Below are 14533 nucleotides of genomic sequence, written 5' to 3'. Positions count from 1 at the left end.
ATATTATAACTAATCAAAAATATATGATTATGTTCAACAGTTGTTAATGTATAAAAATATTCTTTATCTTATACGAAGTTGAAGTAAAAAATCTATGTGAACATAAAATAAAATATACACAAAAAAACAGTACAGTAACATCAAAATCATCTAAAATATTGGAATAGATCGGGTATCAGTACGTAAATAATATAATAACAATAATATATACAATTGTGAGCAATCATTAAACGAGCTCACATAACGTAACAAAGTGACTGCGGAATGCTCCACTCAGGCTGTATAGCGTACACATAAACTAGAAACAAAGGTATGCCCCAATCCCTTAAGCACTGAAATAATCCATTACTATTATTACTCATCAACGTTCTCATTTTAGGGTTAACTGGCGACATCTTCTGATCCCCAGATACATCTGTGCCGCGTAATGGCAGTATCAAGTGTCATAGAGAACTAAAAGCGGGAGAGGGCCTTTGCTATTACTATGGGATGCACGTTTGCATATTCATATCGAGCGTACTTTGTAATTGAATTAAAATATTTTATTATTTACGTGCTTATACGGCGTTAGAATATTTTTAGTTCAGCTGATTATTTATAATCTTTATTTCAATACAGTATTACGTTCAACGTCAAATGTACTTGAATCGGTTTATTTTATTTCCATAATTATATATCAGTCGTCGATGTTATAAAACTCTATTAATAGTGCTAGCACGCCAATACTAAGCGGCTTATGAGAAATTAATACGTAACCTTTAACACAGTAATGAAAATGGAAACGCCAGATAAAAAATGGATCAGACTCGGATATCAACTGAAAATGTATAAAGTAAAAACATTGAAAACAGAATACAGCTTTCAATTAAGAGCCAATTCTTTATTAATAATAGTAAATACGATTATATTTTCATTGAGTCTGTAATCAGTTCCGAATACGTACCGCCTACTGACATATCACGATATTGGCAAGTTGAGTATTAATTAACTTTTTACGGCGATCACTTTTTACACGGGGACGTGAATGGAAATGTCAAACCGGCATTGAAGTCTACAGACAGGTTCAAAATTATATTTATAAGCACGAACGATCGCGGCCTGATACCTTATCTGACAATGATTATGATTGGCTGTAAATAGTATTAAAATATTAAGTGGATATATAATAGAGGTAAATATATCTAAACCATAATATTCGACATAATTTATACTTTGTGTTTAGGCTTCGTTTGTGCCAATCTCTGGTGCAGTACCAGCCAGTTAGCAGCAATACTAACATCTATATTTTTTTGCCAATTTGAAGGTAGAGTGAGCCAGTGTAACTAAAACATGGTATGAAATAAATGTTAGGACATTTCTCATGGCGCACGTGTCTCTGGGTAGTGGTTACCATTTACCATTTGGTGACTAGATTGCCAGGTTGGAAAAACCTTTGCTACAAAAAAATCTGGGCTCAAATCCCCGGCTTAGTGTATTAAAGTTTTCTATCAAGAAATCTTAGTAACAACACTTAGTAAGTTATAGTGTTACACTCCCTAACATGAAAAGTCCTTGAAGACATTACTACTGCGGCTTATCTCTATCTTGTAGGAGATAGAGTTGTTTGTGCACTTATATATTTCCTGTGCATGACTCTTGCAATTGATGGCCAAAAAAGTAGCCAGGAGGATTAATTTCGCCCTTTTGTATGATTGTGGAATGTTGCCCCTTACGAATAACTGAGAAAATAAGTGTTATCTTTTTATATGCATCATCTTACCTCTCGCATTCGCGCAATCTGTTGGAGTAATTTCGTAGAAAGGGAATACAGTAGCTAACAGGAAGCTAGGTAGACCATAGTCAGTATAAAGTTTATATAGTGTATTACTAAGGTGAGATATCAAATGTTTACGTCACATACAATACACAAGGAACCTTCGTTTTCAGTTTCAAATTACGAAATGATTTTTGGAAAGGTTGTTTTATATTAATTAAAATGCTTGTTAAAAATGTATCTTTCTATCTAGGCTTGCATACGTAAGACATTAAGCTCACGCTACACCTCATTCTCTGTTAATGTCGATGCCATAACTACACATTACGTCACGTTCATTCTTTTTTTGTCACGTAATATTAACCATTGATTATGGATTAAATTCCAGTCAAGCACTATTGTATTATCATGTTTAATTTGTTTTTCCAACTTATTTCGAGGTCAGAAGAATGCATCGTTTCAAAATCAGGACTTGTTCGTTAAAAATCATCCACATGTGTATTTTGCACGAGCACTTTGGTGAAATAACCTCCAAACCTTTTTATCCAAAGTTATTTTTTTAACTAGGTACATAACATATTACCTATCCTGTGTTATTTATTTTAATATTTCATCTAATCTACATTAATATAATAAATGTGAAAGTAACTCTGTCTGTCTATCGCTTTTTTACGACCAAACCGCTGAACCGAATTTGATGAAATTTGGTATGAAGCAAGCTTGGACTCCAAAAAAGGACATAGGCTAATATGCGTGACAACCATCACCGTAAAAAGCGAGCGAAGTCGCGGGGGCAACTAATTACATATAAACAGATTGATATTCAAATATGATCATGACCCTGTAGAATGATTACAGCACCCCTTAAAACGTATTTGCAAATCTTTGCCATGAACGACTCACCAGCTTCATGTGTCACACCGAGGATTAAGAGAGCTGACGTTTCGAACTCCAGGTACATTTAATTTCATCTTATGAGTTATGATTCAAATGCTTCGAAGAGCTTCTTTAAGTACTGTATTTCGATTTTAAATTATTATCGTATTATATAAAACAGATCTAAGAAATATATCCGAGTATCATGATAGTTGAATATAATTAAATTTGAGTTATATTAAAAAAAGAACTGTTGATCTATTAAATTCTAGGATTGATAATCATTTTTTGTAACTTAAAACTAAATTAAACCACAGATTTAATAATTAAATAATTAGGAATTTTCTATACTCATTTACTTGAATTTTTATCTGAAACACCGACCTCCTGTTTCTGAAAGGCTATTCAAAGTCAAGTTAAACTGAATCGAGTTGAATCTGAGTGGTCATTAGTCGATGGTAGTCTATGACGCGTTAGGCAATGGGAGTCCAATATCTAACTAAATTAGTACAACTAACTTTGATTATCATTTCAGAACCGAATGGTTAACAATATTATCTAATTAAAAGCATCGATTTATATAATTCTGATAATGATTTATGTCCTAATAAACCTAATTGTTATTTGTCTTTTTAGTAAAAACATCCAGTACATCTATAACTCCTTACGTCTTAATTACAATCTTTACTTTTTTGTGTTCGATTTTATAAAATAAGTTATTTATAAAAATTATATTGTTTTGGTTTTTAATAACATAAACTGGCTATAAATTGATTAGTAATGTTAAATAATATTTAAAAACTTCTTCAATATCTACTTTTAAATTAGGTTCGTCTTAAAGCCATTAAGACATTATAATATGTTTGTTTTTCAACCATTCTTTGGCAAGTACTGCTATACATTACATAACAGTATTATTTCATTGACTTAATTGCTAACAGTAACAAGATAAATAATTTCCCTTATCTAGTTTGAAATGAGTTGCACGCCTTTTGATTATGAAAATTACGAGACCTATCAAACTATTGACTTTTCAGAAGCTTGAACTCTGACCAATCAGCAATTGGCAAAAAGGTATCTAAAGGGTGTATGTAGGTGTAAAGACTTAAGTTATTATTCTAGATAAAAATTTAAGTTTCATTGTCAATTATTATTAATTTCTTAACTATGAATTTAATAGATATTCTGCGCTTATTATCTCAAGATGATATCCAGCTAATGGATGTTGCAGAGAATGAAATAATCGAGAATACTGGTTCATAAATAGATCTGATTTAATAATCATAACTTTGGAATTAATGTATACTTTGATTCCTGATAGATTATACGGAACTAAATGATAATCTATGACACCGCGCTGTGATAAAGAGCAACATTATACCATTATATATGGAACAGGTCAATAGCTGGTTATTTAAAAATAAATAATTCTAGTGATGTTTTACACAGACAGTGTAAAATTACCTACGTTTCTATAATATATTCTCTATAACAATTGGCTACTTAATGAAAAGGAAGATATGTGAATGATGTTAGATTATGTACGAACGTTATATGGTAACCTTACGATTTAGTCTACAATTTGTTATGTTATATTCTGAATCCAGTCAAAAGGAATAATATATTAGCCCGATAACTTACGAATGTATAAAAAGGAGGATATCATCGATATATTTTGATTTCTTTCTTATTTATACTCGAACAATAATGGTGTTATATTACACATATAAAAAAGAGAATTAATTCTCTTTTTTTATACAACAAAAACAATATTAAATAGTCTTTTGGTCACTATTCAGTAAAAGCATCATGCACGATATAAAAAAAAAAACAAAATCTATAACAAAAAAAGAAGTATATCAAAAAATATAAATGCAAATAAAATCGCATCGCAGACTATAAAATATACAAAAGAGGATCTTTGGCCAAAGATAGTCGCGGGCACGGTCGCATGGCAATCAATTTAAATACCTACATATTATCTGTATCAATCTTTCATGCGTTTACACTTACGTTGTGCCTCGGTGACCACGAGTTGCACATCAACGACGCGTCCTCCAATATTCGACTCTGCAAATAGAAACCTTAGTTTGCTTAAAGATTTTATGTCTATGCATGCATATTTAAGTTTTTCTTCCAAACGCTTTGCGCGTTACGACATACAATATAAACATTTCATTAAAGTAGTACATAATATTATTACAACATAAATAATCATATAACATATAATAAGTAATAATTAATTTTCAAAACTTATTTTTGTTGCTGATAGAGATAATTCGAATGATTATTTGACTATTTCCACAAAAAGCTCAACTGAAATTTTATTATACAAATGTTTTTGCCGAAAAAGAAAAATATTGTACAAAAAAAATCGGTATTTTTGTCTGTTTGGCAATATAAGCGTTTTACTTTTATATAATCATAGATAACCTGAGTTATATTATACATAAATTATATTTTCGAATGTTTTTATTAATAGCGTCCTAAAAGGGATATATAAGAAATGTATTTTAAATTAATTATATAAAATAATTCAAATGATTGTTATGAAATATTTTTAATATAATATTACTCAGTAAGAGGACAATACGGGCTAAGACTTTGTAATAGCAGTTTCAAATAGAAGACATTTACACGGCCTGTGATCGGCAATTGTTGAGGCAGTAGCAACTACGATTTCAATAGAATATTTAAGTTCTCTTCATTCCAGTTTATCTTCGACAAGCGCTATAATTTTCCTTTCAAGTAACTTATCGAAATTATACTCGCTGCAATTGCATGCTATTTCAGTACGTTTCAATCTTTTTTCGCATTCTGAAATATTTTTTTTGCCTTAATTAAAGAGACTATTCTATGTGATTACCACCTTATTCGTGGGAGTTTTACTTTGATTTTTTTTTTATTATTCTTTTATGTTTCAATTCAATAAGAGCCTTGTGATAATAAAAATAGTATATGCGAAGATTGAAAAAAAAAAATTAAGAGTGCAGATCCTTCCTTTGGTTTTATAAAATACTTTTTTTTTGTTCTCAATCAATTTACTGTTAAGTGGATATTATCGGATAAGATATATAAATCTGAGATAATTACAGTTTTACTTTTCATCATAATCGACTAAATTGTTTGTATTTTACGTAGAATGTTCTTGTCAGAAGCAAGTAAATCAATATTAAAATTTGACCCGAAAAACGTCGAAAATATGAGAGAGTCCAGAGATAACTGTGACATCTTCCGCGCGATTCCGTGCCTAGTCGCATAAATAATTAATTCTTAGCCCTTTGCCGCGCTTGTTAAATGGCGTGACTAAATAAGGGAGGGTCGACCCTCCTCCTTCCTCCCCGAAAACTTTTAATACTGAACGTTTGTTTGGGATAAATTTGAGTGCTTGAAACCGTATTAAGCATATATCTAACGACTTATTGTTATGCAGGGTCGACATAGGTGAATTTTATATACATATTAGTATACTTAATTCTTAAAAATATTGTAATTATATACTACAAGTATATACATGGTATTCTCTATTAATTATGTGTTAAATATTAACAGTTTAGAGGTATCAATTCAAACGTTAATATTTTAAATGTTTTTACAAAATTACTAAATAAAACTATATATTATTTATATATTATAACAATACGGAATATTAATTACTATTTCAATATTATATAAGTAAGTAATGTAAGTAAAAACATTATCAACAATAAAAGTTTATCGAGTTAAAAGCTGTTAAGGCTTTAACAATTGATACAATTTTCAAATAAGAACATATATTATCACTATAATCTGAGGCGTTAGCTTTTAGTGCCTCTGTAAAAATACAAATATATTTCAGTTGTATTAAAAATCTTACCGACGCGTAAAGAAAAGTTTAAGATTTAAAATGTATTAATTACTTATTATGATAAAGATTAATACTGTATGATAACTAAGAATCACATTTACGTTTGATATTTGCGAGTATAACATAAAACCGGTTGCTGTAACTTATCTATGTATTTTATTATATTAATTGATTACACTCATTTATTACGTAATGATTTTGTTAAAGTTAATTCAATTTATGTTTTAACTTTGAAAGCGTATATATCTATCTAGAAAGCAGCCGAACAGACAAATTTATTCTTCTGTTGAAAGTTACATTGTAGTAAGTATGCCGTATAATATATAAACTTCTTACAATACCACATTAATTAAATACTCCCTTTACGTTTTGGTCTCGGTATATTTAAGTTTTGTTTTTTTCTTACAACGTAATGACGTCTGAGATGGCAAGTAAAAAGAAAATTGTTTATTTAAATATTCGATATTTCTGAAGGCATTATCCTAATTTTTCGGTTCAATAAAGACCAGTATAATAACTTTCAATGTGCTATTCTTTGAGTTTTGACTTATATTTGGAAAAAACCCCTTAGTGTAATAACCATAATTTATTGTCCACAGAACACGACAACTGGTAAAACGCTTCAGTACTTTTACTTATAAAACAGTCCCTCACGGGGCATTTCGACGGCTTTACAATGTAATTATTCGTTACTAGCTCTGACAATTTAATTCACATGCACGCAGTTCAGGAAACGAAGCAGCTGAACTGTTTCACATGAAGTAAAAAGTTTCAGCTGTAAAAATTACATGTCGAAAGCACTCCCGCCCATTCCCGCAATTACACCAGTATAATCGTGTCTGAAGTGCCTCAGAACTGCGAACAATCTTACCTAAATCATAAGAGAATGGGCCTTAAATTTAACGTAGAATTTTAAGGCTTTGTTGGAATGAGAAGAAAATATAAATTGTTAAAGGAACGAACGAGACATCTAATCGGAGATTATGGTAATGACGGTAAAAATACCCAATGAGGGTGGCGGTACTTAGAAGCAATTTAAAGATATTGTATTTAATGTTCGGAGAGGAGTTGTTTGGGGGCGTCATTGGGGCTTAGAGGGATTGGAGGGGCTTGTAAAAGACTCCGATGCGAGCTCTATTTGTGAATTGATAATTATGGTGCACTCTATCGGCACTTTGAAATCGTTTTTTATGCCCTAAGATATAAGGGAGGTTATGGCATATTTTAATGTTATTTTAAAATTATACGCAAAAATAAAGACAATTAAGATATCTATTTCTCAAACAGAGAAACAAAATAAAAATCCATGAAGTTAGATTACATTAATGAGTACTCAAATGTCGGAACTATCGATAGGATAATCTCTAATAATGATAATGAACTTTACTAAATTACAATAAACCGAAATAAATCCGAGGCCAATATCCGATTCGATCTCAAATCGCATCAGCGGATTCCCATCGGAAATGGACTTTATGTACATAGTATAAAGTTATACGGGTACTACCCACTACTTATTTAACCAGATATAATTGGGTAGAGAATAACAAAATCGATATTCACTCTCTTTGTCTTTCTGCCGGGTATTCCCTTAACGATTATTATTGTAAGGCGATGATAATCGATAATCCTATAAAATTGCATACTGATTGTTATATATTATCAATATTATGTAATGTTACGATAGGTCAAATCATATTAAACTAATTACAGAGTCAAGTAAGGTACGACTTCGCTAATGACACGTTTAGCTACAGTAATATGAAAGCAGTAGTCGCACAATGAGAATCTTCAATGAAAATAATTACAAGATAGCGGTTAGAATTTTGAAATAAATAATAAAGTCTCGTGTTCGTTAGTTCAATGTTGCAATTTGTCCGAGCTAATGTACAAAGTCTCTCCGAGTGTGAATGTTCTGAGTAAAGGTGGTGAAACTAATCAGTTATGCATTCGTACAAAGAAGCCTTTATTTAAAGCAGGATAATTACTTTTGAAATAACTAAAGGTAATGTTATATTATTTTCAATTTTATTTCTATATTTTCGGAGACATAAACGAATGAAATAATTTATTCAACGTTCCTCGTGATATGAAAATTCTTGTATTCGTCTGATGTAACATATGTATATGTGTGATGAAAATGTTGTATTTCTTATTTTGTGTTTGTATAAAGAAACGATTTGTTTTTCGTCCAATAGTCAACATCCCTGTGAAAGGGTAAACTCGTAGTAGTGATTATATATTGTTACGTATTTTAAATATAAAATAAATATGTTTTCAAACAAAATCTATTCAGTATATCATTGATTGATAGTTCATAAGAATTATTGCTTTATTCAGAAATTACGAAATTTGTGTCATTGTTTTCTGGTTAAAATAAAACTAGACTAACTAAATTGTCATTATAAAAATATAAACCTAAAGTTTTTTTAATGAAAATATCAATTTTTAGTGTGTGTAAAACTGTGTTACACATACACTTATTTTACCTCGACCACAGCACAATACGCGTACCTGATTCCCAATTTCACCCTTGGCTGATGTTCTTATAGTTCTTTTTATCATAACACACTGGTCTAAATACCGAATTCCACATTTGTAACTTACAAAAATTACGCACTTCCATACCAAACTTTCTTTCACATTTAACAAATTACGAGATATAATCATCTCTTAGTGCTAAACTACGTTCTATAAGGAATTTTATGCAAAGTACCATCATATTCGATCTACTTTACTTTACAGTGTGATTTGTTTCCCAGTCTAGATTTAAATATGAATATTTTATTAACAATATGGATATATTGTTAATCAAGTCAAATTACGATCTTGAATGTATTAATTCTTAAATTACATTGTTACTATTATTATAAATTGGAAAGCGAGTTTGTTTTTTACGCTTGCAATTCTTACCTACTAAGTCATTTATATTATAATTATATTCACGGGTTCACACCAGTATATAATAATCTATCTATATATTTTTCTTCGTATAACGTAGCTCTTGACACAAACGTAAAGCGTTATAAACGTTTAAGTATAGAGAAGCCAATTGGATAATTTCATCTGAAAAATATACCTAGTTAACGAAAAACCATGACAACATATAAACGTATTTCATAATAATACACTTTTAAAACTTTTATAATTATAACAAAACATTAAATATTATCAAGGAATAAATATAGCTAAAGTAGGTACCTAAAACCTTCTTTCACGATAAGGGTAAGTGAACTTAAAAGGGAGGCCAAATACCAGCAGCAAATAACACGTTGCATTAGCGGTTGGCTGTAACAATAACCGTTAAGCGTTAATTGTTATTGCCAATGGGCTTGTTACTTAGGAAGGCAAGATTTTAACACTGCAGATGGAGCCACTTCCTTATTCACTTAACGAACGAAATTACTGGAGGCTAAGGAAGTAAACCTATATATTTATATGGTCCACATAAACATGGATTCATTAGTTACTTTTAATATATTTAGTTCTTTGTTTATTAAATCGGTATGTTATTATATATTTAGTGTCTAATAAATGAACGTAATTTATATGTTGTAGTGCGTAATGTCTTAAGCTGCCTCTCTATCAGGCTTCTGAGTAACATACTATTTTTCTTTAAATACTATTATATATAATGAATTATTCTTTAACTAAATAGGTCTACTAATAAAGTCTATAAAGGTTAGAATAAAACATCGCTTAATTTGTCTAAGACAATGTGTGCAAAGTAATATTTTTTTACGTTACTCATATTTGTGTGTTCTTTTGATAGTTCGTGTTTGTATGAATGAATATATAGGTCATTATTTTTTCTGCCCAGGTCTGGATGTATTTAGTATTGTCAAAATGTTTAAATAATTTCTAGTGATACTGGATATTTAATTTATATAATTATTATCACTGTTACTTTTTTTAATTTTAAGAAAACAAAAGACAATGTATATTTGAGTCATCAAAAAATAAATATTATTTAGCTTAAATAAAGGGATATAAAACATTGTTCTTTTACTTCAATATGTATAAATTATTAACTGATCTGCCTTGAATAAAAATAAAAAATATATATTTACAGTAAAAAACATATGATATTTTAACATATAAATCCGCACAAATGAGTATCTACTCTACTTAAAATATATTACACTATTATCAAACAGAATAATGTTTGATTAATTTAAACAGAAACAGCAAAAATTAAATGAATATACAATTATATCGTCGATGGGATAAACGTTTCCAGGTACACTAAAAACACTGTATTGCAATACATAATATACAAATATACAAAGCCCAAACGAATAAACTCGGGGTTAAAGCTCGTTTGAAATAATCCTTCCTATACACGGGAAAATCAAAAGGCAAACTAGTATTTCAAAATATCCGTAAACAGACCGTCAAAAATGTAAAACAATATTCAACTTTTTATTTTGACGTTATTATAATACTTTGACAAATATGTACATCACGACAACTTTGTGGGAACACATCTGAGTAGCTTGGTGGTGATGATACCAATCAAGTATTCTACCGTCAAGTAGAATTACTTTATATTGTTGTAAATACAGGTACAAGGGATATAAAATCCTAGTTTCTATGGTTGGCGCCAATGTCGCCCGTGGTGACTACTTCACATCAAGTGGCTCATTTGCCAGTCCACGAACTTATTACCTGTTATATTATAATATTATAAAAAAAGATGTTCGATGGTTTGAGTCGATAGAGTTCGATTGTGTGTTTATTTAGTGAAATTATTTTAGTCATACAATATATGTATACATACATATATGTATGTATGTAGAGATCTTTTAGATAATTTAAATTTGAATTTAATATTTTACTTATTTTGAAGAAAATGTACCAGATTTAATTATTGTTTTAATAAAATAGACTTAGAGTATTTTAGAGTATTTATCCTTGACTACGCACACTAAACATCCTGCAAGTACGAGAGTCACTCATACGAATGCCTGCCAATAATATTTAAACATTTAACGCGCTTCCGCGAACGACTAGATCTTTACTAACACTTAAAGTCTATTTTTATTTCAATATCTTAAAATGTTTGCTACGCTTTTGAACCACATAAATAAATTCAAAATCGACATCTATGAATGATTTACATACCTACTAGTTGCGAATAGGAGTTTATAGAACAGCAGATCCTGAGAATCTGGATTAGAATGAACTGTCACTCCCAACTTCGTGTTAGGTACATAAAATACGGTGTTACTATTTGTAACAAAGAAGTTTTTATATGCCATGACGCATATAAAAACTTCTTGATTACAGTTTTCAATAAAAAATCTCTTTGCGGGATCCAAAATTACTTTGAAACCTACGTGCAAGAAAAACATCCATTGGTATAGAGTTTTAATAAATTAAATTAGTAATTATTCCATTCGACATAGCTCATTAGACTCTCGGAATTAATAACGCATTAAAAATAGCATTTGTTTTTATATAATGTTACTTTCGGGAATAAAGCAAATCGAATTAGTTCTGATTAGTTTGAACTATATCTCTATTATACTACTATCAAAAGTAATTAAATGCAACATATAGAATCATTACAAAACATTTTTCAAGACTTAAGAAAAATCACATTTTAGAATCGTTACTGTAGTTATGTACATAATTATAAATTATCAACATTATGATTGACCCCACACTGTATAGAAGAATAAAATAATAGCATTTTGATACATACATACATTTCATACATTTTGCAGTAATCTAATCGAACGTGGGTATAGTTTTGTTTTTTGACAGTAAAGATGTAATCAGCTGTATCTAATGATGATTCGAATTTCGAATTCATTGAAATAATGTCGATATATTTAGTAAAATATATTTTAGAGACGTATATTTATAATCTTGATTCCAATATATTAAGCAGTTTTTCAGTTGTCACCTACGATACTATTATAAGTAATTAATAAAAAATAAAATCAATATCATGAGTTATAACATAATGTAATATTAAGGCACCTTGAAATCAACGCGTTTAGTGATTATTTAAAGAGTTTTTATTGTTAAAAGGGTGATAGTTTTGTGTTAATTAATTACAGACAATATAACATCTGTAATTTCTTTTATCTGGCTAATAATAGGAATAAATAAAAATGTCAATGGTAGAACAATTGAATCCGTTTACTATACGTAATGATACTTACTAACTTAATTTTTTTTTAAATAAATTTGCAGTCCATCCAAACGAAGAAGAAATTACACACTAAGTAATATTACACTCAGATACAAATAATGATGTCAACGAGTAAATGAATTGAAATGTTGATTTCAACGTTCAAGTTACTATAATATCGATTTTAAGCTGAGTAAGTATATGTAATTCGTATGTCGATGCTATATATATAACTTGGTACGACAAAGATGATTTAAAGATAGAGTTAACAGGCGAATAGTGGTGCTGTTAGATACCACAAGATAATGCCTCGAGCTAGTGTTCATTTGTTTTTATTTAACAATAGAATTGACGAAACGAATTAATTAGTATTTTTATTATTAATGTTGCATTTGTAATTAACATTATTTAAATCACTGTTAAATATTCGAGCTTGGGATGCTTCCATTCTAGAACACTTAGCTTTATTAAATATAGCAGGTTCAAACCCTGTTTCATCATGTGTAACTCGCGCACTACGAACAGTGAGGTGAACTAAACTCTACATTAATTCCATTATTTAAAAGAAAAACCTTAAGGAACACACGGGTATCACACATAAACATATATAGTATCTACTTATATGCTCATACAATCGATAATACTAATTCATTTTCTCTTTATTCATTTTTCTCCTCGCAAAGAAATAATCCCCCGGAGGTCAGAAGTCAAGTATGTATCAAATAGCTGTACTTCGTCTAAATCAAACGAGAACGCAAATTAATTCGAGAGTCAATACAAGTAGCTCGCTAAACTAAACTATCATAGTTCAGGAAACCCAAGCGGCAAATTGAAACTAAAATTATCCATTTCAACTTTCTGATATACTGTCATTCTTTTTTATACATTTCATCGAGACAGTTTTAACGTGAAATACTCCACATTCATGAAAAATATATATACGAGTAATTGATAGATATTATCGTAATAATTTATTAATGTGTATATAAAAAAAAATTGCCATAATAATAATCATTTTGACGTCCCACTCGGGTCGGTATGTGTAGTGTGCTTAATTAAAAATTCGTAAAGGAAAACTTTTTTAAAGGGTATCATGAAAAATGAAACATATTCAAAACAGCAGCGGTACCTTCTAACACGGGAACTCACGAAAGAGTAGATTGGGGCAAAACGCGCACCACGAATTTCAGCGCAACGGGGCGGGACTGATCAATATAGGGCGTGGCTAGAGATTTGACGCTGCGTAGCGCTCTGCGCTCTACGCATGTCTAATTGATTGACACAGACGGTCTGACAGCCAGACGCACAGCGTTTTGGCGGCTTTTTATTGTGTCCTTTGAGGGGAGACAGGGGGATTCTGGTTGAACGTAACGGTGATTAATTTTATGCAATTATTGGCTTTTGAACGGTGTAGTTTTTAAATTCCGTATTTTTGGTTTATAGCGCTGCTCCTAGCAGGAGCGAACTAAAATCAGGTTGTTTCAAACGACCGCTACCGTTTATATTTTACGGATTTAAAAATGTTTACATACAACGCGTTCTTCTATTTATCGAAACAGACTCATTTTGCAATTTCATTGGCTATAATAATTGTAATATTTTTCCGTTCTTTTTTATGGATATTAAAATAAATTACGGTATTTAATTATAAACTATTTAAAAAAAAACGCTTTGTTTCAAATGTTTTGTTTATTTAATATTAATAATAATTATTTTCTTTATTTCAATTTTGCAACACTAGTTATTTTTAAAATGACATCGTTTACATTTGTATAAAAAATTGTGTCATGTACACTTGCGTAATCGTCGGACAAAAGAGACTACAAATTAACAAAGAAAATTTTGCTTATCCACTTAACACGAGATAATTATGTGATTCGTTCTCTCTTTTAAAACGATACATACAGTATGTTTC

At 30.0% G+C, this 14533-nt stretch overlaps 1 protein-coding gene across 3 annotated transcripts in view; it reads right to left on the bottom strand.

The window, feature by feature from the left end:
* LOC124543235 (inhibitory POU protein) overlaps window positions 1-14533 on the bottom strand; it is a 48430-nt gene that overhangs the window by 7891 nt on the left and 26006 nt on the right. The window contains exon 4 of one of the 3 annotated variants that reach the window (XM_047121375.1): window positions 4643-4713. The exons of 1 other annotated variant lie outside the window; for it this stretch is intronic. In XM_047121375.1, the coding sequence (XP_046977331.1) occupies window positions 4643-4713 (71 nt within the window). The remainder of the gene's footprint in view (window positions 1-4642; window positions 4714-14533) is intronic. One more of the 3 variants, XM_047121376.1, reaches the window with a different exon arrangement.

The sequence above is a fragment of the Vanessa cardui genome, chromosome Z (assembly GCF_905220365.1).
Source record: "Vanessa cardui chromosome Z, ilVanCard2.1, whole genome shotgun sequence".
Taxonomy (NCBI): domain Eukaryota; kingdom Metazoa; phylum Arthropoda; class Insecta; order Lepidoptera; family Nymphalidae; genus Vanessa; species Vanessa cardui.
Note: the sequence above shows the minus strand (reverse complement) of the source record. Positions and strands in the feature narration are given on the sequence as shown.